Raw genomic sequence first — 27,510 nt, forward strand, 5'->3', positions numbered from 1 at the left:
AGAAGTTCAAAATCATTCACAGTTGTGCATGACACACCTTTTTTCACACCTTGCACGGGACCCCCTGTTCCATCAGTGTGACAAACTTTGATCTACTGTTTGACTATTAATGTAGGAAGATGTAAAGAATATTTCATGGGAACGACACTCAGTTCCTGTGAAGTAAATCATGCATGCAGAAGGTATGATGAGCCCAGAAGGGAAACTAATGATGCATGTGGGTCTTCCTCCCCCTTTAACTGCCTTCAGTGCCAGTAGAAAAACTCAGCTCAAAAAATCCAGGTTAGAATGGATACTGTTTTAACAAAGTCTCCCATTCCATAAAGTTCACTTAAAGTCTAACTTGAAAAATCATATTTTGAACTTTTAATCTCATGTTTGTCTCACTTAGGTTGCTGACGTTTATTTTCGTGGGTAACTTTTAAGGCAATCAATCAAACGACTAAAATTTATTCAACTCTGGATGTAAATCTAGCTTCAATTTACAGTAGGTCTGAACATATGAATCATTCAGGCCAGCCACATCTACTAATACGGTGAAGTTCGCCCCTTCATCCAGAAGGTCTTCGGAATCAGTGACAATACCCCAGAGAGCTTCTGATGATTACATCCGACGTCCTGAACATTGGTTTGAACTTTTCAAGAGATGTCGTTTCTGAAAGTGCTCCTTCTGCTTTGAGATTTGAACAGATTAGGGCTAGAGATATATACAGTGCACCCAAGACTTTGCTGTCATCAAAGAAAAGTGTCGTCAACAAAGGAATACAAGGAAGACACAATGCTATTGGAGACCCAATACCACATTTACCTTGTGCATTGACTGGTAATGTAACCATAAATGATTTTTTAAATGAGATAAAATGTTCGAATTATAACTGATCATAAGATTTAATAATCTATTTTAATCTCGAATGGTTATAATAACATTTTGTAAAGTGAGATCATCACCTTATTTAGGGTTAAATATTTTCAGTTCCTGCTGAAAATGTCGACTTGAGAAGAACCAAAGCATACCCTGTTAAGCCTTACCTCAAAAAAGTTGTGAGTTTGATGTGTTTCAATTTGTTAAGCATGTAATTCAGGCAATGGAATTAGTTAGCAGTTCTTAAGATCCTAATTGGCTCGAGGTAAATTATATAATGGAGGTTCCCTAGAGATGAACGGGAGGTATTGGTAAATATCTTATAAACAAATTTTTGTTTAACTGAATAATTGCCATCACAAATTTAAAAGAAACAAAATAGCTATTATGATACTCTGAACATCACTATCAGTTACATTTGTTGGTGTTCAGCTATATGTTTTCTTCTAGTTCTATGTTAAAATTGAGCAGGTACAAGAGGAGGAGAGCATAGCAGCGCAGACAAGCGTTGCAGCATCAACTACTCAATGGGACGAGTATGTCCTCAATAAACTGAGTTTTGACACAGCAGACATCATTGTGAATCGACATTCTCATGGTCTTCAGAGGGAGAGGCTTCAGCAGAAGGTCTCGTTTTTTTACACGTGTTTTACACGTGTTTGGTTTTTTTTTTAATATGTACTGTATTGTTAAAACAGATCTTAATCTTTGGGCACGAATTTCTTTATAGTTTTGATATCAGAGAAACAAATTTTTTCCTTAAAATGAATCAAAATCATCAGTCTCTTTATTTAGTATGAAGATACTGCTAATTAACAAGCTCCTCTACACTCTACAGGTACTAAGTGATGCTAAAGATGAGGTAGATAGCATTATTTTCCAGGAGACCCAGTTCATGGAGGTCGAACCAATACTTGTTGAGAGGTATTTGTAGTCACATTTAAAATATACTCGATGAAAAGCATATCATGCAATCATATTTGCACATATTGTTTACATATCAACTGCACAGACCACACATGGTTTATAACTGAAGTATGTACCAGGAAGCACGGTATAGAAGCTGACTCTAGCAAGGTGTCGCTCTCCAGTTTTGTATTGTCAGAGTCAGACAAGGAAACAGTTGTTACCAAGACTAAAGAGGAGAAACCTAGCGTAATGGAGGAGGAGCACTATCCTGCTTACTTAGGTACAATGTCTAGTTTGTCATATAAATCTGAAAATAACTGTTACCACAAATTCACAAAGTATCATGTTATCAATTGTATGAATATTCATTGGGAATACATTGTACCACAAACAAGGATTGCAAAGCAATGTTTTCCACTCCTCGAAATCTAAAGTTGACAACTTAGACTCAGGTAAGCCTCTGCAAAGAAACTACATGGAGAAGTTCATGACAAAAGCTCAGAGGAAAAGGGAGCACCAGCCGGCAGATGATAGATATATTAGTAGCAACTATAACAGGCATAAGATACTGAACGACATAGAGCCGTTCACTGAAGATATACTTCAAGGTAGGTCTCAGTTCTTTAATCTTTATACTTCAAAAATTACTGAATCAGTATGTTTTTGTTTACCTTTCCATATCCATGGAAAACAGAAAAGAAAGCCGGGTCCTTAATGAAATCATGACACTTTGCTCCAGGTAAGTTATCTATACACCATCCCGGCAACAGAAGCAAGATTATATTCGACACACAGACCCAATACAAACGGGATCTGATCCCGCTGTATCCCCAACAACCCACCACGTGGGGTCCCCCTAAACAACTACACAAACGTCTCAACGTCCCCATCAAGGGAGCCAGACCTTGGAAAAACTACCCACATCTTATCATAGTATGGTCTTATTGCACTTCTCTTTTTGTGTGTTGTTCAGTTCTCCCTACAGTGAATAATGCAACAATATTGTTTACTGATTTCAATCACCAGATTATACCTTATACTAATTGTCCCTAATAATTTGCAAGACGACCTACAATCACCAGATTATACCTTATACTAATTGTCCCTAATAATTTGCAATCACCAGATTATACCTTATACTAATTGTCCCTAATAATTTGAAATCACCAGATTATACCTTATACTAATTGTCCCTAATAATTTGCAAGACGACCTATCAATGTCAAGTTCTGAACGACATGACGTCAGAGTCAGACGAGCGCACTACACCCGGCCTCTCCGACAACTTGCTGGACAGTGACGAGCTGACACACGACTTGCTCCTGGGTGCGCTGTCTACCTGGCGTACCACGTGGTATCTGGATAACAAGTGGAGAGATAGTAGTCTGGAGAATCTTATTGTGGTAAATTTATTTGGAATAATATTATCATTTTAAAAATTAAAGTGCACCCAACTTATCTAGATTCAATGTTTTAAAGTTTACTCTTTTAATACTTACTCTCTTAATATTTACTCTTTTATACTTTGATAGTTGGTGACGAAGTGAGAGTCTCCACTCACTGTTTCAAATAATTAGTTGTCGACGTTTCAGCAACACGCCTTTGTCATAGACACTACGTCACCAACTATCAAACTATATGATCGACCTACTCAAAAGAGCGAAGAAAGATTACCAATTTACTGTTTTAGTACTTACTGTTTTTAACTTTGTAAACTACTGTCAGGATATGAAAGATATTAGTGAACATGTGAGGATCACCGCAGCTATAGCTTGTGGAGCTGCTCTGGGGTTCCGATCAGACTGGGACCTGGGTGAGTGTTACCTGTTACATTACCTGTTACGTTACCTGTTACATTACCTGTTGCATAACACAGCAGCTATAGCTTGTGGAGCTGCTCTGGAATTCCGGGCAGACTGGGACCTGGGTGAGTGTTACATGTTACATTACCTGTTACATTACCTGTTACATTACCTGTTGCATTACACGGCAGCTATAGCTTGTGGAGCTGCTCTGGGATTCCGGTCAGACTGGGACCTGGGTGAGTGTTACATGTTACATTACCTGTTACATTACCTGTTACATTACCTGTTGCATTACACGGCAGCTATAGCTTGTGGAGCTGCTCTGGGATTCCGGTCAGACTGGGACCTGGGTGAGTGGCTTTGTAAAACATGCTACTCTGTTAACTGGCATTTAGCTACGCGAACTTTGTGTGTTTAAAGTTTATCTTACCACAAGATAAACTTCACTCGGTTCCGCTATCATAACAATATAACATGACAGATGATTTAAGATCTGTTTTTATCTGTTACATTACCTGTTACATTACCTGTTACATTACCTGTTACATTACCTGTTACATTACCTGTTACATTACCTGTTACATTACCTGTTACATTACCTGTTACATTACCTGTTACATTACCTGTTACATTAACTGTTACATTACCTGTTACATTACCTGTTACATTACCTGTTACATTTACCTGTTACATTACAGATGAGGAGCCGGAGTTGAAGAGCGATGTTGAGGACGGTGATGATGTTCCAATAAGTGGTTACAGAACTTACAGCCCTTCCATTGCTGCTTCCTCCACTGAGAGGTTACCTTCAAATTAATTTTCATAGTATTATTGTAAACTACTATTGATTCTCCAGAGAGGTTACCTTCAAATAAATGATATTACAGGGGGGGGGGGGGAGGGCGGGGGAGCCTAAAGTCAGTACCCATACGTTGGGTCTTATACCACCGCAGTGTTTTATATTTGAGAGTTGTTGCTTTGCAGATGGAATACTGTATCCACTTGTTCGAGGATTCCGTCACCAAAATTTGAAAATTCTATTTTTGGGGGCCACACCCAATTAACATTGAATTGCTTAAACTCGTGTTTGTGAACATGTTAGAGACTCCGTTGTAACATATTATAGGTCATTTAATCCGGAATATAATCTGAAAAGATGGTGCGAAACGGATTTAAAATGACGAAGTTTATCAAGCAATTTGTTTATCTCGTTATCAAAATTGTTTGGGTAATCAATGATTACCCAATTACTACACCGTAATTGGGCTCTCTGCACGATTCCCATAATGCAGATCTAGATTCTAGCTTTAACCCAGTCACCTGATCACACGTAATGAACAAACTCGTTATGCTTCATATCTCGGTCATCTAAGAAGCTAGAACTCTCATTGTTTCAGGACAAACGTAATTTAAATGACCAAAAAAAATTCAATAAAATTTGGCTCGATCCGACTATCCAAACTATCAAATAAATGCGAAAATGAACCTTCATTTGAAAAAAATGAACACGAATATTTTTCGATTTGACAAATTCCTCGAACCAGTGGTGGTAGTAAGTCATACCAGAAAGAATTATTTCAATTGGGCACTCAGTGACTGAGCTATTAAGGCCAACGTATGGGTACTGACTTTTGGCCCCCATGTAGTATTATTTAAACCACTATTGGTTCTCCACAACTATACTCGTGAATATGTTGCAGTCTGATAACAAATGATATCCTAGGTCGACGGGCCACGTGGTTGTTGATAATCTGCAGAAGTTGTTGTTTGATAAGAGTGACAGAGTGCAGTGCTCCTCTGCTGTTACTCTTCTCGCTATCGGTGCTTCTAACGAACGGGTTAGTTCCTCACTTTATTTCATACTGTGGTATTCTTAAGGGGGCCGGGGGGGGGGGGGGGGTCTTCATCAAAATTCTCTCGAAATCGACTTTATAGTTGTTTCTGATAGAGGGGAGTGATATCTTTCAGCTGCTTTTGGTCCCATGGAAAAATATTGTTCCTAGCCGAAATTATAGCTGGTCAAAGGTCAGCGCTTATGTGTAATTGTATTGCGTGAGCGATTTTCAATCGCGCGTTCTGAAAATCGAGTCTAAAAATCTATCTTCTCCTACATTTTTTGAGCAATCACCCTCAAACTTTCAGGATATGTTCTTAGGATCAGTAAGAAGAGAACTCTAGAGCCAGAATTTTGAGATAGGCCTTTAAAGATTTTTAATTCGATTTTGAAATTCTTGGACCTTAATTTTTAGAGGTCCAAGAATTTCAAAATCGGATTAAAAATCTTTAAAGGCCTATCTCAAAATTCTGGCTCTAGAGTTCTCTTCTTACTGATCCAAAGAACATATCCTGAAAGTTTAAGGGGGATTGCTCAAAAAATGTAGGAGAAGATAGATTTTTAGACTCGATTTTCAGAACGCGCGATTGAAAATCGCTCGCGCAATACAATTACACATAAGCGCTGACCTTTGACCAGCGATAATTTCGGCTAGGAACAATATTTTTCCATGGGACCAAAAGCAGCTGATAGATATCACTCCCCTCTATCAGAAACAACTATAAAGTCGATTTCGAGAGAATTTTGATGAAGACCCCCCCGGCCCCCTTAAAGCCACAAATTCGTGCAATTAAAAAATTGCTTGTTAGAATTGGAAATAGAAACCCGAATTTTCAAAATCTGATTCACTTATCATACCAAAGTACGAAACACAAAAATATTTGAAACGTTAAGAATACAAATCTTTGCTACTAGAGACTCATATCTAAGTTATTTTATTTTATCACATCGTCCCGAAATAAAAGATTAAAAAACTATAAATTTTCGTTTCGGAAAATCTCATTAAAATGAGTAAATTTTCAGGTTTGTAGGTGTTATAATAATATGATACTATTACTATTTTCTTTGCCATTATCACCCACTACAATTGAATACTGACAACCGGTTAAACTCAAAATAGCTGCACATCAATTAGTAGAAACTATTCGTTCAGTCATCGCCAGCTAAACACTATTAAACTTCTAATCAGTTTCATGTAGCTAAAAACGTAGCAGAAACATAGACTACTAGCATAAAAAAGCAACTGGCTGACATGAAAAACCTCAAACTGTGGTTATAAACGAGCCACGAGGTGTACCCAGTATGTTATGAAGTTATGATTTTGCACGCCAACCCACGTACCCAATCTAAACAATGCTAAAGGGTCTACTTCCTAAAGAAAACAGCGCACGCGATAAATATCTTTTAATTTTAAGTGCGCGCGTTGCTAAGCGACATGCGCGGCGTTATCAATTCTGCTGAATTAAATTGGGAAACGCAAAGCCATGCAGCTGAGCTGCATGCAGTGCTCTCCTGCACATCGCAAACCTTATTATAATTGTCATGCAACTCTAAAACCGGCGCATATTCAACTATGTTGGCTATCATTTGAACTGAGCCTGTCACGACGCCGCAGTACGATTTCATAATACCCTCTATTTAAAATTTTGCCGGAAAAAATATGGAAACTTGTCACCTGCACATTGAGCTTAGCTCCCAGTTGCTTCAATAACGCTTTCAAAAGATTTCTTCGGTAAAATTTAACACCTCTTATCAAGTTTATCGTTTTGTCAGGCTAAACAGGTGCTATTACGAGCATTACACAGAGTGAACTCTATGGTAGCAGACACGTGGGCGGCTGTACAGTGTTTGGCGATGGAGAATGTGACAGAGAGGATTGTTGTTGATAAACTCATCACCATGACTCAGTCCCTTGACACTCTCATCCGAGTTACGGCTACCAAACTTCTAGTCCGACTTAGTCACCATTCGGTTAGCCATCTTTTAATATGTCGAACGTTAAGTTTTTGGTTTAGGGAGCAACTCGCCACAGGATCGAATTAAAAGTATACAGGGTGGCCTAGTCCCCAGAGTAATAATGTACTGTGAACATAAATATAATGAGAATAACCACCGACCCTGTATTATACCGGACAATTAGGCAGGGTACTCGTTTGTTTCCACAGTGGTTTTATGCACTGAAAATTCGCATAATAACCTGTGTTCTTTTTTAGCTCAAATTATCTTGTTTATGTTAAATTTCCCAGGATGTTATCTTGTTTATGGTGGCTGATGAACTCAACAATAGGCTGTGGATCAACAGATACATGGCATGCAAAGTCATACAAAAGATTCACACCCGTAAGAAATATATCTATATATAATATGCGTGGGATAAATGTATAATATCATTCCTAGCATACTTATGTTAATGTTATAGTAAAATAGTTCAAGTAGTCGATTATTTACAGTTCATTTTCTAAGGATTGTGTTCATCGATACTGGCGAAGTTCCTCATTCCTTCTCGATCATTAGAAAATAGATTGTCCGTGCAGATGATTAGTCGTAGAGAGAGGTCATAAGTCGGTAAGATTTGATTGCCCTGTCATTATCTGAACGTACGACGCACCATACATTTACCACCAACCCGACTTCGATGACTTGTGGAGCTCTAACCTTGATGAAAATGTAGTATAATCTGTCCGGATCAATAACCCTGTGCACTCTGTTCCTCGGCCGTTCTATCTTCGTCTCGAACCCGTCCTTTTGACGGTCGTTGAAACAGAAGAGCTTATACTCGCCCATTTGGTACTTGTTCTCCAGGGACATTATGATGGTTGTTACTCTTCCCGCCTTTATGGTCCACGCACTGGGCTGAATGTGTTCAGTCTTCAGGCAGGTTGTGGTCGGTTTTATTTCCGTGTTTTGGATCCTGAGGAATGTGTTTCCAGCCACTGTGGTACCTCGAACTGCTACCTTGAACGGAATTTTTGGAACTCTGATTTCCACATACCACTTGCTTTCGTCACTTGTGTTTAGTCTGAAGATTTCATCGTAAGATTCACCATTCAATAAAACGTGGATCCTGCTTGTTGCATCAATAGAGTCTCTCTGAGTGAGTGTTATAATCATTTTAGCTGTGTCGCCTGCACAGGGTTCCTTTGTCCGCTCCACATTCCCATTGGACGCTGCTTGCTCGAAGCCCACATCAAACCCAATACTGAAATCTCCAAACGTTTTGGCAGAGAAAGTCCAGGGGTTGTCAAAGGAGCTAGGGACCTTAATCTTCCAAACACCGACACAAGGACAGTGAACTGCGTAGTGGACAATGTTTCCAAACCTGCTTCCGGTTTCCTGGTTGTGGGTGTTACAGTTTTCTTGGGGTGTCATGGTGATACCGTCTAGCAGCCGTCTGTCTGCACGGTTCTTGAACGTCACCTGCATCGCCAGCCGACCAACTGTTTCATCCACGTAGAAAACGAAAGTGGAGAAATCTGCTTGTCTTCTCCTCCTGAGGAGGAAGTGCGCGCTCAGCTCATTGCTCATATCTCTCTTCTTTCTTTTCCAGTCCTCGTCTTCGTCCCAATCGTCTTCGTCCCAATCGTCGTAAGCAAGATATGAACCCCCTTCTGTCCCCTCGGCCACTATATCTGTCATTCTGTACAGCTCTTCATCCTCGAGCCTGTAGATGCTGCCCCCAGTAGAAGCGGCCAGTCTGGTGAAGTTGCCGTCAACCTCGTCTCCACAGATCCCTGTCAGGACAAAATTCAAAGTTTGTGAGAAATCCTTGGCCCAATCCTCCACGCTAGTCACAAGATCTTCACTGCAGTCCTTGCTGGAAGCGTCCGTGAACACGAAGATGGGAGATTGGCTGAACATGTCACTGTACAATAACATCTGTTCGATCGCCTGACATGTCATCTCTGGACAGTCCCCTCCCATGGACGCCACTATTTTACTATTCACGTGATTTACTGCTTGAGTGGGCTCCCAATAGGCGGTTGGCTGTTCATAGTCAGGATCTCCGAAAGTCATGATTACAAAGTTGTAAATTATATCGTCATAATAAAGCTCTGTTTCAAGGAAGCTCTCCGTGATTCTGGTTACCTGGAATGTTTCAAATTAGACTCTTGGATACTGGGAAAAACATTAGTACATAGTGTAGTTGTGTAACATAGGAATCCAAGCTAATTTTCTACCTAGCTACACAAATAACTTGAGAAGAAACTTGAGATTATTGGGCATAACATAAAATAGATTATTTTAGGCCTGAGAATTTAAAAAAACCTAATGGGGGGGGCCAATGGCATAAATGGAGAAAATGGAGAATTACTCATGGGTTTTTCCATTTTCTCCATAGAAATAGTCTCCATTTTATGCCATTTTATGCCATGGAAAACCTGAAAAATTTAGAATTTCGAGAAAAATTATTTTAAAAAAAGATATTTTCGGCCAATAATGAACAGAGTATCATGAAACATGGAGAAAAGTGGTTTTCAGAAAAACTTTGAAAAATGTTGACTTAGAAAATTTTCGGTCCGAGTCATTTTCGATACGTACCTCCCGTATCGAGAGCTCCCGATTCCGAGCTCGTGTTGCAAAGGGGAGGCCTGCCTTCCGAGATCGCATTACCTCGAGTCCAAAATTGTGTATCGAGGGGAAGGTGTGGACTTGGAAAAACCGAAAAAATATTTTCGGCCAATAATGAACAGAGTATCATGAAACATGGAGAAAAGTGGTTTTCAGAAAAACTTTGAAAAATGTTGACTTAGAAAATGTTCGGTCCGAGTCATTTTCGATACGTACCTCCCGTATCGAGAGCTCCCGATTCCGAGCTCGTGTTGCAAAGGGGAGGCCTGCCTTCCGAGATCGCATTACTTCGAGTCCAAAATTGTGTATCGAGGGGAAGGTGTGGACTTCGAAAAACCGAAAAAATATTTTCGGCAAATAATGAACAGAGTAGCATGAAACGTGGAGAAAAGCGGTTTTCAGAAAAAATTTGAAAAATTTTGACTTAGAAAATTACCCCTCGCTCGGTACACAATTTTGGACTCGAGGCTTCCCCCTGGTAATGCGATCTCGGAAGGCAGGCCTCCCCTTTGCAACACGAGCTCGGAATCGGGAGCTCTCGATACGAGAGGTACGTATCGATAATGACTCGGGCCGAAAATTTTCTAAGTCAAAATTTTTCAAAGTTTTTCTATGCTACCCTCTTCATTATAAGCCGAAAATATTTTTTTTGGTTTTTCGGTTTATCGAAGTCTGCACCTACCCCTCGATACACAAATTTGGACTCGAGGCTTCCCCCTGGTAATGCGATCTCGGAAGGCAGGGCTCCCCTTTGCAGTGCGAGCTTGTTTCGACTGTCGAGGATGTAGGTCTCACTTCTCAGTGCCTATTACTCTCCCCTATTACTCACTCCTGCTGTAGCCTGTAGAAATAACTTTACACTAGGCTTGAGTAATTATGAGTTTGCCTGAAGTGTGCCTCTACTAACCTAGTATAAGCATCTAGTAGCCTACTATGAGCTTTCATAAGCTTGTTACGCCCCTAGTAAGCGTAAATAAACATGTTAGGATGTCCAATTTAGGTGTTAAATGGTGTTAAAGATGAAATTTCGAAGACAAAATTCATGGCATAAAATGGAGAAAATGGAGAATTACTCATGGGTTTTTCCATTTTCTCCATAGAAAAAGTCTCCATTTTATGCCATTTTATGCCATTTTATGCCATTGGCCCCCCCCCCCCAACCTAATATAATAAACACATTGAAAGTACCTGGTCGATATCGTCAGCCATAGAGCCGGTGTTATCTATTAATAAACCCAGAGAAGCAGAATTATACAAATCCAACTGTTCAATGATCTCATCCGTAGTCAGAGACTCTGTCAGCTCTCCATAAAGCTCGTCCCAAGCACTCGCACTGGATCGTCCTACTGATCTCTGAGTGGTCTCCTTGCGTTTCATGTAGTGAGCTAATGCTTCAGCGCAGATCTCACGGTTCATATCTCTGTTCTTGCAATGCTTGAGAGCTTCTTTACAAGCATCAGCTTTCGTCTCAGGAGCTAATTTTCTAATTCTAACATTGTCAGCATCGTTTTTCATCTTCATTAGTACTTTCTCGGCACTATTTAGCACGCTGTTCTGACCAGATCGTCCAGATATAGCTGCAATCCTGCAGGGGTCTGCTTGCCTACCGATGTGTGCTATCCATGGCTTGATTCTCTCCTTATGCTTTGCCCTCAAAATCGTCTTGAAGTGCGCAAATTGTTCGTCCGCCTGTACCCCATTAAAGCGGAGTAAAGCTAAAGCAAAACAAAGTAACATCGTTTACAAATGGGCCGATCAACAAAAAGGGTTGACTTATGTGTATAAGGTGTTGAGTTACGGGGTTATAACCCAGCCAGGGCGCGGTAATCTCCTTATCTTATTCTACTAATTAGATTTCTATTGATAATTACCAGTACCATTAGCCGGGTGACTCCACTGTTTATTTACAAACTGCTAGGTTTAAAAGAGGAAGATTTATATTTACTGACTTCATATCCTATGAATCAAAATCTTGTCAATGCTTATCTACCAATAATAAATAAATCTATCAAGGATGTTGGCAGTTATCCAAAATCTTCAACTGGCGAATGATAATAAACGGATTATATTTACTAGGACTAATATACCCATTGCATTACCCATGCTAACAGACTGTAATATGAGAGCAATTCATCTGTTATTCTCCTTGTTGTATGAATCTCATAATTTAACGTTTTCCACACCTTTCCATTAATTTTGATCCTACCGCATAATTTCGTACAATCAGAAATTTCCCGTATGATTTCGCATAGTTTTTATACAGCCACAAAATTGTGCATAGTAAGAGTCTGTGGCGTGACAAAAAATTTAAATAACAAAAAAATTTAAAAAGTAAGATATTCTGAGTCTTTGAGTTTTCTTGCTCCCAGATTGTTACTGTCAGAGGTTTCTGTTGGCTAAAAACGCTTAAATGTAAAATTTTATAATTTCAGCGTTGAATAAAGACATTTTACACAAGTTACTGACACTGATGTGGTCGGACTACAGTGAGAACATCAAGTCAGTTGCTGGTGAAACGATTGGGGTTAAAGGATATGGTCATGTGAGTCCATCTTATTGTTTATAAGTTATTTGATTATATTAGGCTAATGATAGTAAATTAGTTTGTTTTTTTTTTTTCAAAACAAAAACTGTTTTTCGTCCTAAATTTTATAATTTAAACCCTTACACAGATCAAGTAAAAATCTTGTGAAAAATACCTAATCCGGAGAAAGTAAAACCACAGCGAAATTGAAAGAAACAGATAGTGTCAGAAGAGTCTCATAAAATCAGTTTATTCTCACAAAGTTGTAGACCCCGAGTACTCGTCCATTTCCTGATACCGGCGATTAATGCCTCCCATTGTTGAGAACCTGTCACCCCTGACCTGGGAGGTGACTCTATGTCCCAGTACCTGGCCCTGGTACAGATCTGGCTCAACTCCCTGGAGTAGGTCCGGGTGAGACCTCCTCCAGTTGTCCTCCAGCGCCTCCTCCACGTGGTTCATCATCTCGGCGCTCAGTGAGCCGTAGCCCGGTACGTACTCAAACTCGGGACTGTCCACCCCACTGTCCACCCGCACCAACGTGTCCGACATCAGGTCCCGCATGTCCTCCGTCTGGGAGCCGGTGTTTCCGCGCTGCTGTTTGGGGAGCAGAGGGGTCGTCTCCATCGTGCAGGGGTCATCGCCGTGGAAGGCCCTGTGCGCGAGCACAACAGCGAAACACAGCTGCGCTGGGACCAGTAGGTTGTGGATAACATCCACCATGACGCGCTTGTTGAACAAGTCTATCGGAGGGATGAGATGCATGGCAGAGAAGAGTTTGAGTATGAAGCCCTGCAACCCTACCACCAGGAAACAGATCCTCACTGCCACCCACTTTCTCCTTATTGAACTGGACACTTCCGGGTAGAACTGCTGGGTGATGGATAGGAACCGCCTCATTGACCTGATCCCCATGATAAACAGTGTCACCCCAAGCACTTGTAAAATGTCCTCTAAAATCTCACTCACTTCAAATGCCACTGTGACCATTATCACCACCATGTAGGTGATAACACCCGTATAAACCAGAACTTTATTCGTTCGGAGCCTTCCTTTGGTTATGGCAATCTCCTTCTGGTACGAGCAGCACAAACACAGCACTTTAGCTTCGTAAACAAATCCAGGGAGGAGTCTGACCAGATCATCCCAGTCACCGTAATAACTGGATATGTACTGGTAAAACTGGAGAATGCAGAACACCAGGTAGACATACCTGAAGGCTGAAAGGAGCTCTACGGTCGATAAGTTAATTAGTTCTAGAACACTGATGATGGAGCAGATTGGAGCCAGGGACACGAGATAGGGGACTTCTCTCTTTCTCTCCACGTGAACCGCGTAAAGAAGATGGATAAACACAACTATTTGGAAGACAACCAGAGCAGCATCTATTGAGGTGAAGATAATGTAGCAGATACTGGGACATTCTATGAAGGCTTCAGTGAAGGTGGGGTAGTGGTCAAGTACCTCGCATGTCACGTTCTCTCTCATCTGAAATGTGTGTATTTTACTGGTTGTTCAAGGAACTGTCAATTAAATCTTGTACTTAACAGTAATCATATTGACTATCTTGATAGTTGATAGCAATGTTTATACTTGCATCTCATGTATTGATTATCTAAAGTCTGAAACTTTTGCTGGAAAATGCATTGTGTCAAGTCTCTTGAAATTTCAGTTGTAAAGTATCGTCACCTACTTTTCAATAGTAAGATAAGTTCAGTTCGGCAGTCGGCACCCTCCGTCAGACCACTTGAAGTGATTGTTAATTCTCTGATCATGCGAAATAAATTATCAGTCAAATAAGTTGTCGTCAAATTTAAGCTTGCTGTATTGAGGTATTATCGTTACGATTACACAATTCAGCAGAACATTTTTATTGAAAACGTTTAAATCTTTAATAAAAAGTCAAAACAATACAACACAAGCACTCAGTGTGCTGAACACAAGCAAGCAGTGTGCTGAACACAAGCACGCAAGGTGCTGAACACAGGCACACAGTGTACCGGACACAAGCAGTCAAGCACGCAGTATGTACAAGTAGGAGGCCTGGTAAACACAAGCAACTAGTTTAGCAATAGTAAGGTGTGGAGACTGGATCCTCTCGCACTGCTGCATTGTACCGAACAATGGCACAAGTTCCACGTGTCATTACTGTAGTCACCCTTCATTATGGATTACAATAGCACAAAATTAAAATACACTCAGTCAAACCAACCACGATTAATCGTAGCGCCCACGTGATCAGGGCCTGACCGATCAGATTGGAGTATTAGATACCACGTGCATTAAGTCGCTGTGTTTCTCCAGGAATCTCAGGATATGAAAATTAGACCTAATACTGTGTGTGTGTGTTAGTGTGCACAATTGTAGTGATATTGTCAAATGCCTGTATACTGTTGGCCGTCTGGGTTTGATATAGATGGTACAGCTGGACAGTGCAGTCACACTCACAATTGTATTGTGAGTGATTATTTTCGTATCACTTATATGTTTTAAATAATCCCCTCCAGACAATTGTATTGACAATAATATCCACCCGGGTCCAAAAGAAACAATTGCTCTTATTAAAGGCAATAAGGATAAGTCTACAAAGCAGATACCAATAACTCTGCTCTATCCCAGGTACTGCACGACGAGCTGTGCTGTAGGCTCAGGAAAGGGAACGAAGCAGAGAGAGTTGACGCTCTCAACAGAGTGGTTCATCTCCGGATGATGACAGGCCGGATGAAGTCTGTGTTTCTAAAGTGTTTCACTGACGACCACGTCTCTGTCAGACACAATGCAGCTAAGGTATGATAATAAGAGTGCTGCTACTTTAATCTGACTACAAAACCGAATGTTACGAATTATGGGAAACTTACTACTTCATATTCAACTATTTTATACATTCTCTGTTGCAGGGAGCAGGCGAGTTACAGTTTTCTGACGAGGATGTAATCGAGGGTTTATTAACTCTGATCTCTGAGGACCATTCTCACAAGGTCAAAGCTGCTGCTATCGAAGGTTTGAGAGGGATTTGTGGATCTCACGAGGAATAATATAATATCCTCAGCTTCGTTTAACTTTAATCCGTTTTTATCAAACCTAGAGAAGGAATTGTAACAATCACTCCACCCGTCAGCACTAGCAGATATAGGGGTAGTGAACGACAAGATAATATCTCAACTGGTGTGGTCTGCGCAGTACCAGCAGGAGGGGTTGGTGCGCAGCGCGGCGTGTCTCGTCCTCGCCATCCTCAAGGTGGACCGGGAGGACGTGGTCAACGTCCTTAGAGACAGGCTCACTGCTGACGCCGACAACTCCGTCAAGAAGTAGGGCCTATTTTCAGTATTTTAGGTTATCAGAATTATTCCTTTGGTGGTTATAGTCATGTTGACAAATAAAATTGTTCCCGGCTTACTGGTATTTTAGTGTAAGTATGTGAAAGAGCAGTATCATGTTACACGATACTGCTCATGCTCTTTCACATACTTACACTTAAATATTTGAATCTTTAATTAACATTTTCAGAGCATCAACACAGGCTCTACAGATGTTAGGGTTGAAGCCTGAAAAGGACGCTTCCCTTATACTCGCCATTAAAGAAGCAGTAAAAAAACTAGGTTTGTTTTATTTACAATTTTACGAAAACAACCTAACAAATTGATGTGAGCTTTCTAGTACAAAACATACAGAATAAATTTACAATATTTGTACAGTTTAAATGTTCGAATACGGATAGGAGTGATATAAAAATTAAACACGAAACTTTAATGTCGGAATCTTCGTTTGATTTTAAAAGTTTACCAGATCAACCGACTGTTCGAATATCAATACTGCAACTGGTGATAATAGATATCGCCCCTAACAAAAGTAGTCTCGAATACACTGTACTCTGAAAAGTGATGCCATTACGACATAGACGGCATTATGCCACAAATAACAAAGAGTCGCAAAAAAAGAGTCACAAAAAATTTAAATCTCTAAAGCACCAAAAAAAGAACCACAAATAATTAGAATCACTAAGAAACAAAACTCGTCTATTTGCTGTCCATGTTAATGTAATGACTGTCAGGAGTAGTTTTTTCTCTTAGCTCAGTAATAGTACAATACTGAACATCCGGTCTCTTCACCAGTGGCACTGTCTTTCTGTTTCTCAGTCTGGATCCCTGCACTAGTTCCACAGTCGCGTACGTGTCATCCTCTCTTTCATCAGTCCTTCTGTGGGTAATATCATTACTAAATTATCTTGGGTGGGAATTGTAATTCCAACAGATCCTACTACAATACAATACATAGAGCATAGAAATTCGTTCAATATCAAGAGTAGAATAATATGATAAGCTAGGAGTATCAAGCTTGGAGGAGGATATTTAAAACATATAAGTGATACGAAAGGATTTTATTAGCAGGAGCTTTCAAAATACTTGTGTAAATCGTCTTCAGCTAGGAGTATCAAGGTTTACAGGGTTTGCAAGGTTTACTGACCTTGTATTTGAAGAAGATCTCAGATTATCATTGTTGATGTAAAGTACCTCCTCTTCCTCGTCGGGGTTGCCTTGTTGCAGTAATTGCCTGTAGATTGTAGGATAACCAACTTATCATAACGAAACATTTTCCAGCATACGTTTAGATATTTTTCAATTTATGCTGCTAAAGATTTAAATTTCCTTCTCAATGTATCTTACCTATCTGAGATATTAGCATAATGGTCTTCCTCTTTTTCTTGGCGGACAGTGGATGAATTTATCAGCGAATCCAGTGTTAATCCTCTCAAGATTTCACGATTCTTACTTTTCTCTCCCACAGACTTGTATCTGTTATCAACGATAAAGTTGTCCAGCATGGTAGGAGTGCTGCCGGTTCCATGGTTATCACGCTGTGAGCCTGATTCTCCTTGTTTAGAGATGTCTGCATTACGATGAACCTCAACTGCAGGAACTGTTGAAGGCTTGAATCTTGATACCAATTCATAACTTGTCCTTGCTGACCTTCTTTTTCGGATGATTATGAAAGTTGTGAGTATAACTGCTATAAGAATGATAAAGACAGACACCCCTGCTCCTAAAGGTATGTAGAAGTTTGGTTTGACTTTTTCACAACCGCCGACTAGTTTTGTTGAAGCCGAACTGGTTGTCCCTTCAGGACATGGGCCGCAGTTACTTCCGTAGCCAAACTCTCCTTCTTTACAACTACTTATATTAAGGAAACATCCGTTCACTTTCTTTGTCAATGCAAAGCTTGTCTTTTTATATGGACATTCATTGCAGTCATTTCCATAACCGTACTGTCCTTCTTTGCAATAACTGACGTCAGCAAAGCATCCATTCACTTTCTTTGTCCTTTCAAAGCTTGTATTTTCTTCTGGGCATTGGGTGCAGTTAAATCCATAACCGTACTTGCCTCCAGAGCACTCACTTGTATCAGCAAAGCATCCATTCACTTTCTTTGTCCTTTCAAAGCTTGTCTTTTCATCTGGGCATTGGGTGCAGTTAGATCCATAACCGTACTTGCCTTCAAAGCAATCACTTGCATCAGGAAAGCATCCAGCCATTTTCTTTGTCCTTTCAATGCTTGTCTTTTTATGTGGACATTTATTGCAGTCATTTCCATAACCAAACTGTCCTTCTTTGCAATAACTGACGTCCGCAAAGCATCCATTCACTTTCTTTGTCCTTTCAAAGCTTGTCTTTTCTTCTGGGCATTGGGTGCAGTTAAATCCATAACCGTACTTGCCTTCAGAGCACTCACTTGTATCAGCAAAGCATCTATTCACTTTCTTTGTCCTTTCAAAGCTTGTCTTTTCTTCTGGGCATTGGGTGCAGTTAGATCCATAACCGTACTTGCCTTCAGAGCAATCACTTGTATCAGGAAAACATCCAGCCATTTTCTTTGTCCTTTCAAAGCTTGTCTTTTCTTCTGGGCATTGGGTGCAGTTAAATCCATAACCGTACTTGCCTTCAGAGCACTCACTTATATCAGGAAAACATCCAGCCATTTTCTTTGTCCTTTCAAAGCTTGTCTTTTCTTCTGGGCATTGGGTGCAGTTAGATCCATAACCGTACTTGCCTTCAGAGCACTCACTTGTATCAGCAAAGCATCTATTCACTTTCTTTGTCCTTTCAAAGCTTGTCTTTTCTTCTGGGCATTGGGTGCAGTTAGATCCATAACCGTACTTGCCTTCAGAGCAATCACTTGTATCAGGAAAGCATCCATTCACTTTCTTTGTCCTTTCAAAGCTTGTCTTTTCATCTGGGCATTGGGTGCAGTTAGATCCATAACCGTACTTGCCTTCAGAGCAATCACTTATATCAGGAAAGCATCCATTCACTTTCTTTGTTTTCGCACGGCTAGTTTTTCCGTTTGTACATTGGTTGCAGTCAGTTCCATAACCGTACTGTCCTTCAGAGCAATCACTCACATCGGGGAAGCACACTTCTGAACCAGCAACACTAGTTTGTCCTGTTGGACACGGCTCACAGTCTTTACCAACTCCACGTTCTCCTACTTCACAGTTGTACCCAACTCTAGTGATCTGACGGGTTTCCAGGACTGTCTGTCCATTCTTCAGAAAACAGGTCACCACGTTCTGGTTCTGTAAGGTCAGCGTCAAAACGATCCTCGGAGGAGTGAAGGAGTTGTATCCACTGTTATCTGTTGTGATGGCACGCTCACGTCCACAATCAAGTGTAACCTGGTCTAACGGCCAGCCTTCTACTTCCCACTGGAACTCTGTGTTTTCACCTGTGTAGTAATCTGAAGGCGAGCTGAGCAGAGACACACGGTTAGTGTAACTTAATGTGTATCTTTTAGTTACACTGTATCCGGAGTTTTTGTTAAAGATTGTGCAGGTCCAAATTCCGAGGTGCTCAGTTGTGACGATATCTAGAGTGAGTGAAGACTCAATTATGTGATCAGCTTCAGTGGTTGAGCGGATGTTGTTCGGCACTAGATCTGTAGGTTCACCATCTTTGGTCCACTTCACATCAAGATAAGGAGCTCCAGAGCCAGTGCAGGAGAGAGTGGAGGAGGAACCGAGGTTCACAGTCTCTATTACATTACTCTCTTCCTCACAAAGTCTTGGAATGGCGTCAGAGCAAGCTGATATGTACTTGTAAACAGTACAACTGCATCGACCAATATTCGCTATTGCTACCGTGTCTTTAAGTTTAAGAGTAGTCAGTTGACGTTGGTAATTCCATTTCAGTTCAGCGCTACGTTCAGGGTCTCCAATGGTTACATTGTAAAAACCAGGATCTAGATCAGATATTTGAATATATCTGATCTTATTTGATAGGTTCTTAGGTACCCATACACTGGGTTGCTTCTTTCCATCTATTTTTAATTTTTCATTTATTCCGACTTTTAGTCCGTTGTTTGCCAGTAATAAGATGAGGGGTTGACTTTGTCTATCTGCAGTACTAATAAACCGTAGGAAGTCATACTTTTCAGCCGGAGCGGAGGTTTCTAATCTTATGGTTATGAAACCTGTAACTGTTCCTTGCGCAACAGGTTCTTCGAAAGATGTCAGAGATTCGTCATCGAGATCTTCCCAGTCTTCGTCTGGATTGTTGTAGAGGAACTTACATACCTTTTCACAACTTCTAACAGCTTGGAATGACAGAAGCAATACTAACGCAAGAAAACATTTCATCACAAAACACTTATGTTAGGAACATTGCACACAAATCAGAAATCAGAAATCAGGGCCACCGTTCGTTGAAAATCAAATGTATACACGATACTGTTATATTTCATACCACAACATAGCTGCTCACTACTCAGTGTACAAATACAGATGGTAATATTTTCCACCCAAATCGTGTAGTGAGCGCTCTTTCCTCAACTATATCGATTATCGCTGGTTCTGATTTTCCAATGTATAAGATTATAATTATTACGTAAAGTATCTAACACTAGAAACCCGGTAGCCAAAAGCTAGAGTACTGGCAGATAAGGTGTGCTATAATCGCCAGACAGGATTCTTTGACCTTATAAATCCTACCGTGTAATAATTATTTTGTAATATGGTATTTTGAGATATCTTTTAGGATATCTTAGTTTTAGCATAACGTTTATTATTAAGGAACGTAGAATTTAGTATATATCTCCGGGTATATAATAACCAATGCTTTTATTTGTTCGTATTCGGGAGTTACACATTTTGAGTGTAAGTCGGTTGGCTGGCAGACCAACTGTCAGAGATGAGCCGTCCGCTCATTTGCACCTGACTTACAGCCAGGCCTGTGGTTGGTCCTCGCGGCCACAGGGTGACTGCTAGTGGAGTGCCCATTGGCAAGTCACGTGGTGCAAGCAGATGCGTTGTGCCGTCACGCATCATGGCGTGACAGTGTTTGGGAGTATATATACGGAGAGCGGAAGTGAAGAGCCCACTTTTTAGTTGCCCCTTAATCATTTTAAGGGATCCGATTGTCAATAGCCAGTTTGACTGAGCACTATCCTCTGTGAGTAGACTCGCCGGGTGTCTATATTCACGTCAACCGGTTTGCGCAAACTAAAAAAGTTTTATCTGTTGGAGTTCACTTTGTATTTCTTTTCCATTTGATAGTTCTCCTCTTTCATAACCTCGTTTTATTTCTATCATTTGATACGCCCTGCCGTGTTACGTGACTAAAGCTAGATTAGCATACACTTAACCCTAGGAACTCGGTTTTCTATAATTATGCTCTTTTACATCCCATAATCAGAACCAGCGATATACTATATAGTATATAGTTAAAGAAAAGCGCATCCTACACGATTTGGGTGGAAAAATGATACTAATCTGTATACTGAGTAGCTAATTTGTGGTACGAAAAATAGTTTAAAATTACAGCATAACTGTTGAATGGTGCCGGACTACTTTAACAATGTGCTCGTCATTACACGTAAATGACCTGTCAATATCCACGCCATTAACATTTATCGTAATTTAAAAGTCAAGCAATACAAGGTATTGGGCATGCTATATAAACCATCTGCTGTCAGGAAATCCCTGGTTTTGTTGTTGTTCCAGTAGTCGGTTCCTCACTATTGAAGGGTTATCCAGCGACGAAAACTATCTGTACATCCCGATGTATCCTCTGTGTTCATAAAATAAACTTTTACCAGTGGTGACATTTGCTCTAATGTGTCTATCTAAAGAGCTAATTGGTACCCTTTTGTTACACATTATATATAATACCATTATTATAGCACAACCACAAATAAATGTGGACCATGTTTTCCAAAAACAAACTCCAAAAAACCAGTTAATATCAACATGCGACTCCAGAACTATTTGTTGTTCAGAACAATTTGAATATAGGCGCCAAAATTAAAGAGGGCTGATAATTTCAAGTCAATTTTCCGAAAAATTTCGATACACGTTTAGAAGTTTAGATACACTCGAAGAGGGGAAATACGTTACTTACCGGATTGAAATAGTAAAATACCAAGATATAGACCCTGTGATATATTCAACAAAAAGTTGCTATATATTTTTCCAACATCTGAGAGATTACAATTTGTTAATCATCGACTTTTAGCTTGCACGTTAAGAAATTAGGCGCTTTTGCCATGGCCCGAACAAAAAATGATACAAATGAAATAAGTAACTAAGGTTATATTTCATCTGGACTAAATCTTCCACTATTATAACGTCCGCTTTAAGAAAGCATATTACACATTTGAAATTAGATAATTCAAGGGATGAAGATCGTTAACTGATTTTATATTTTCAGGATCAAAAGAAGCGATTTTATCATCTATCATAAACTCAGATTCCCAATCAAATAACGACTGCTATTCTTGCGAAAACGCCGAATTGGGGTATGTCAATGTGGCAATCTATTGCAAATATTGATTTTAAGTCTTAACGGTACGTAACCTTCTAATAAAAAATTCTCAGAATTAATATCAGTCTGATTTATTTTAAACGAGCATATTCAAGAGTCAAGTTTCGGCCTAACTTACAATTACGTTTACGCCTGATGTTTCAGTTTGAAGTCGCGCGGCTCAAAAGTATCTGTGACTCGTGGAAATACACGTGGGGAAGTGAGGTCACGTGAGTCTTTGCCGAAACGAGAGAAAACGTCAGATTCTCTCAAGTTTGAGTGGCCGGATCCAATGAAGGTGATCACACGAGATAAGGAGATCAAAATGAAGAAAGATAAAATTCAGGTAATATATATTTAATGAGTATTACTGAAAATTATTAATCATAAATTACAATGACAATTTAGTTGCACAGTTTTATAAATAACCGATAATGTTATTTGTCTTTTTATAAGGCCCTCGTTCCAAAAATGTGTGAAAGAGAATATGGTAGGAGAATTTGGTATTATAGATGAACTGTAACCCTGAAGACCGTGTCGCTTAGCTGTTTAAAGATAACCAGCTTTATCACTCTGAAATCAACCCAGAACTTACCCAATTTAAATTGTCTAAAACTGGTTTTAAATTACAGCATAGTTTAAATTGTATAAATGTTTCATCTCATATGTTATTAATTTAATTTTCCACTCACTCTTCCTGTCTAACTGTTTCCAATCAGCATTTCTTGTTTTAGTGGCAGTAATGAATTTGGTTAAACCATCCTCCCATAATTGACCTTATAAACCGATGAATAATTTGTAACTGCTCTACATATCGTTCTTCACCTTTAGTGGTCGCCTTCTTGGACACTGCTTCATGCCGCCTTCATGCCGACTCTAAAAAAATATTGGGAGCATTGAGGTATAAAGATCTTTAGTGTAATTTAGTGCATCTAGAGGAAATCTTGCGAGTTTTCTGAGAGTTTTATGAACTAATTATATAAATCGGGGCTGATAAAACGAAATGCTCGAGATCTTGAATATAAATCATATGGTAGGGTATATATATCGCATTCCACAATTTAGGTCCCTGAAATTAGATTTAATTAGGAACCTTGAATCGCAGTTTCACGGAGCCCAAGATTTTGTGTTTTCAAAGGTTTCATTTCACATCTTACTCCTTATCATATTAATACACCGTTATAATGCACCGTGTTGTCGCTGTATCTATATCCGCTTCCTATATCCGCGATCAACTTCATGGCTGGCGTGAAAAAAGTTTTCAAGCCTCGGCTGAGTGGTTTGGATTATTTTTATTGTTTCAAAACGGAAATTTATTTCCAAAGCAAGACTGATAGTCCGTACGGCAAACCGCTAGTATCGTTAATTCAATTCGCACGAATAAGTTTTTACTCGACCTGTTTCGATCCTTCTTCTCGGGATTAGCTAGTCATAGTTCTACATTTCTACAATGACTTAGGTAAGACTACAATCGTCTCATAATTAGAAGTAATAAAAAGCCGAGGAATAAAAATAAAAATCTGTTTCAAGTTTAGAAGGCTATGGACATTGGACCCATATTGTCGGTGATTTTATATTTAACATAATATCAAAACTAGGATGAAAAATGTCCTAATTATTATGCATCTAGAACTTCAATATCATTGATTATTCGTTGGAACTTTTGACATTGTTCCATTGTTGTTCCAGAACTTTCAAATGTCTTTTCTTATCCTCCTCCAGCTCCCCCAAAATTACTCTATAAATTGTACTTCCTACCTAACAACTAAATGAGCTGAAGTTCTAACACTTCACAATTAAAATCTCTAAGAACCTATATTTCTGCTGTGTTTGCGGTTCTGTTGTGCCTGAGGCTTGTTTCCTTAGTTAGTATTTACTGTGGATGTGTATTGTGTACCACACACAGTAAATATAAAAAGTACACATTACACATACTAGTTACCAATCAGCAACTCTTCCTCAAGTTTTGTGTGCAGTTAGTATTTGTAGCAGATTTGCTGATATGTCTGTAGCATTCTTTAGATTGTACTTTTTACATTATTGATAGCTGCTTAAGATGTAATGGGTTTTAACTTTTAACAGTCTTACAGCTGAATGTTTTTATTCACGTACTCTAGTTTGACACGTACACGATTTTTGTGTTGTTTCGTGATCCTATGGCAGGCAATGATGGAACTCATATAACAGTTGCTACACGCTATCGGATCACATTCTGGCTCACTGAACGTCATCCACGAGGGATACGGATTGCCGAACTGCAGTACGTGTCGAACTAGGATACTTGTCGAGTACGTGTACCCATCATTTAAGCCGCGACCTAGAGAGTATATATTGTTAATTTTAGACTATTGTTCAGATAAGCAGTGCTGGCATGCCCTCAGCACTTGTTGTGCTGCACATTACACTTGTGGTGCTGCACACTATTCACTGTTCCTACATTGTGCTTCTTGTTGTGTAAGTAAGACTGGTACCTTTGATGATGAGCCATTCTCACAGAATTCCTCTTTTTAGCAGATGTGGTAGCCATGGTAACAACCCCAACAAATGTCCTGCTCTACACCTCGCACGCTCTCTCGCGCTGGGGAGACAGAATGTGGAGTTTTGCTATCGGAATATTCCTGATCTACCTTCACCCACAATCCTTTATGCTCACTGCTGTCTACAGTCTAGTAGTAAAGAGTTTTGAGGCCTGCCTCGCAGGATCAATCGGCCGTAAGGTGGACAATCTCCCCCGCCTCAACACCATGAGAACAGCCCTGATTATTCAGAACAGTTCAGTTGCAGCTGCTGCTATACTGATAATGGTTGCGTTCCAACTTCAGATCACTTTCTACTGCAACGAGACTCTCTTCTTCGTGTTCATGACTCTTGTAACCCTACTAGGCGTTGTCAGCACTCTCTCCAGCTCTGCTACTAAGATGATTATTGAGCGGGATTGGATAGTCGTCCTCTCCAAACATGACACTAACCTGCTCAGTGCTATCAACGCCATGATGCGGAGGATTGATCAGGTGTGTTTGTTGTTGGCCCCCATTGTAGCTGGAGCCTTCATGACCGCACTCAACACCACGTGGGCGGCTGGTTTGATAGCTGTCTGGAATATTGTGTCGTTCTTCTTCGAGTATACGCTACTCCGTGCTGTGTACTCTAGAGTCCCGGACCTAGCTCACAAGGTGACTCCTAAAGCGGAGCGGGAGACTGCGCTCACAACCTCTCAGAAAATCAAACACGCGATAACAACCTACTTTGGAAATGTCAAGATATTCTTCTCGCAGGATGTCGCTATCATTGGAATCTGCTTGTCTCTCGTCTATCTAACTGTTCTTGGTTTCGGTTCCATCACTGTTGGATATCTCCGTCTGAATAACGTGAAGGATTTGTATATTGCTATCTCCATGGCTGCTGGAGCGTGTTTTGGTTTGCTGGGTACCATGTGCTATACTCCCTTTACGAAGAAGTTTGGAGTTTCCGCAGCAGGAGGTCTAGGGGCCGTTACTCTGGCCATCAGTTATGGAGTTTGTTTAGCAAGTGTCGGCTTTCCCAAAGACCATCTCGATTCTATACCAGTTCCTGATATTATAGACGGGAGTTGTGGAGATGAAACGAAGGATCCGCTTGAAGTATCAGGACCGATAGTATTCCCCACTATCCTGGTCTTAGTAGGGATCACCACCATCAGGTTCGGGTTGTGGGTCTTCGACCTGGCTATCTCCCAGTCCTTCCAACTATCCGTTTCAGAGCACCAGCGAACCACTGTAGGTGGAGTTCAGACATCTTTCAACAGTTTCTTTGACTTCACCTACATCTTACTGACTGTATTTCTCTCGGACCCCAATCAGTTTGACATTTTGATCATTATATCTTGTGTAGCGTGTATTGGGAGTTGTATACTTTACTTAGGCTGGCTCTTTAAAACTGGTGGTCTCAAAGACAAACAAAAGGACACTGACACACAGGAAAATGCTGAGAATAGTTTCAATGAGATTGACGTGGTAGAGAATCCTGCAGCAGATACTGAGGACAATGTTATATTAGAAAACCCTCCAGATTCATTAGTGGAGCGAGCTGAATCTGAAATCAGTGTTGAAGAAGAAGATACAGTTTCTAATCAGAAACCATCTGTTTAAGTATAAATGTTTGTTTTTATTCAGATGGATGTTATGAAGGTGCTCATTTGCAAATGATGCTTCAATAAACTTTTAAAATTGGATTGGATAGATAAGATAAAGAGAGAGATTATAAACGTGGTAAAGTTTTGAACCAATAATTTTAGTTGATCGCATAAGAAATATTCTAATGATTTTATACAGCACTTTTATTTTCATTGATTACGAATATGAATAATCACAACATGTAATTACATTAAAATTAAAGACAAGCATGATAGTGTGTAGACATGAGCGGAAATATCGTAGTCAGGGAGATAACAGCTAACGGAGGTTGAATTTAGATAAACGCGGAAACTCACTTCAATTCAATGAAGTTGGAAGTGCTTCGTTGTATTTGTTAATTTCTAAACGAATTCAAAGATCACTATCTAATGTTTGATTTCATTTCAGGCTATTCTGAAGGAGCACGACAAGAAGGAACCGACAGCCAAATTCCTTTGGAGGAAGGCCCCTGTACAATCTCCACTCTCTACTAACACTGCTAAAGCCTAAGTCACCGCCTCTCTGTTTCACAAGTGGAGTACAACTGCGGAGTAGAACTCAATTAATTTATTTGTGAGACTGTGAAGGGTAATTGTGCGATGATTATTGGATGATAAACTTTGTACTATATTTGAGATAAAAATGCGATGTAAATCTAGTTTAAAGACATTTTAGTTGAATGGCTCTCAAGCTAAATCTTAACGGGTGATACTCGTAAAATATCTGTTCCATATATTGTACGGGCGAAATAGTTGGTCGCGCGCAGTACGCCGCGCTTTTGGTGTTGACCATTGGTGGCAGGTACTTTTTGTCCTATTACGTCACGGCGCAGTACGGTTTTTTGCCCATAACTCTCCGTGGAAACATTGTTACACTACGTCATGTGGAGTGATTCGGAATCAGCGTCAAAAAATACACCGATTCAGATCAATTTCACACCCCAAAGGGCCTTTTCACAAGAATTTTCTTAAAATTTGGGCAAGCGATTTAGTAGGAGCGATAAATTTCAGATAGACCTGCTGCTGTGATATTACTGTGCAATTACTAAGGATAATTAAAACCACC

At 40.0% G+C, this 27,510-nt stretch overlaps 6 protein-coding genes across 8 annotated transcripts in view; 3 read left to right on the top strand and 3 right to left on the bottom strand.

Moving 5' to 3' along the window:
* Positions 1-27,125, top strand: LOC134817238 (HEAT repeat-containing protein 4-like). Of its 2 annotated transcripts, none has more exons than XM_063826382.1 (22): positions 1-282; positions 515-823; positions 974-1,041; positions 1,334-1,489; positions 1,701-1,786; positions 1,909-2,051; positions 2,218-2,379; positions 2,511-2,704; positions 2,980-3,174; positions 3,497-3,584; positions 4,275-4,377; positions 5,300-5,414; positions 7,184-7,381; positions 7,657-7,750; positions 12,412-12,521; positions 15,123-15,290; positions 15,401-15,503; positions 15,622-15,811; positions 16,011-16,102; positions 22,202-22,289; positions 22,460-22,640; positions 26,854-27,125. In XM_063826382.1, the coding sequence occupies exons 2-22, from the start codon at positions 601-603 to the stop codon at positions 26,953-26,955; spliced, it is 2,859 nt and encodes a 952-aa protein (XP_063682452.1). In that variant the 5' UTR covers positions 1-282; positions 515-600; the 3' UTR covers positions 26,956-27,125. The 2 variants fall into 2 exon arrangements, with proteins under 2 accessions (XP_063682452.1, XP_063682459.1); XM_063826389.1 differs by having other exon boundaries at positions 25-282; positions 2,224-2,379.
* On the bottom strand, positions 7,183-11,762 carry LOC134817334 (uncharacterized). Its single transcript, XM_063826472.1, has 2 exons — positions 11,168-11,762; positions 7,183-9,496 (listed from the first exon to the last, which is right to left on the bottom strand). The coding sequence occupies exons 1-2, from the start codon at positions 11,714-11,716 to the stop codon at positions 7,949-7,951; spliced, it is 2,097 nt and encodes a 698-aa protein (XP_063682542.1). The 5' UTR covers positions 11,717-11,762; the 3' UTR covers positions 7,183-7,948.
* LOC134822647 (uncharacterized) lies at positions 12,599-14,327 on the bottom strand. Its single transcript, XM_063833820.1, has 2 exons — positions 14,197-14,327; positions 12,599-13,991 (listed from the first exon to the last, which is right to left on the bottom strand). The coding sequence occupies exon 2, from the start codon at positions 13,989-13,991 to the stop codon at positions 12,759-12,761; it is 1,233 nt and encodes a 410-aa protein (XP_063689890.1). The 5' UTR covers positions 14,197-14,327; the 3' UTR covers positions 12,599-12,758.
* Positions 16,112-20,262, bottom strand: LOC134817205 (uncharacterized). Of its 2 annotated transcripts, none has more exons than XM_063826346.1 (3): positions 17,168-20,262; positions 16,968-17,054; positions 16,112-16,700 (listed from the first exon to the last, which is right to left on the bottom strand). In XM_063826346.1, exons 1-3 carry the CDS (start codon positions 20,131-20,133, stop codon positions 16,520-16,522), a joined length of 3,234 nt encoding a protein of 1,077 aa, XP_063682416.1. In that variant the 5' UTR covers positions 20,134-20,262; the 3' UTR covers positions 16,112-16,519. The 2 variants fall into 2 exon arrangements, with proteins under 2 accessions (XP_063682416.1, XP_063682423.1); XM_063826353.1 differs by having other exon boundaries at positions 16,120-16,697; positions 17,168-20,147.
* LOC134817501 (nucleolar protein 8-like) overlaps positions 18,077-27,510 on the top strand; it is a 61,565-nt gene continuing 52,131 nt past the window's right edge. The window contains exon 1 of the mRNA XM_063826646.1: positions 18,077-18,081. The gene's annotated coding sequence lies outside the window, so the exon portion shown is untranslated. The remainder of the gene's footprint in view (positions 18,082-27,510) is intronic.
* LOC134817387 (solute carrier family 40 member 1-like) lies at positions 24,381-26,652 on the top strand. Its single transcript, XM_063826530.1, has one exon. The coding sequence runs from the start codon at positions 24,820-24,822 to the stop codon at positions 26,419-26,421; it is 1,602 nt and encodes a 533-aa protein (XP_063682600.1). The 5' UTR covers positions 24,381-24,819; the 3' UTR covers positions 26,422-26,652.

The sequence above is a fragment of the Bolinopsis microptera genome, chromosome 1 (genome assembly GCF_026151205.1).
Source record: "Bolinopsis microptera isolate Bmic1 chromosome 1, MBARI_Bmic_1.0, whole genome shotgun sequence".
NCBI classification, from domain to species: Eukaryota; Metazoa; Ctenophora; class Tentaculata; order Lobata; family Bolinopsidae; genus Bolinopsis; species Bolinopsis microptera.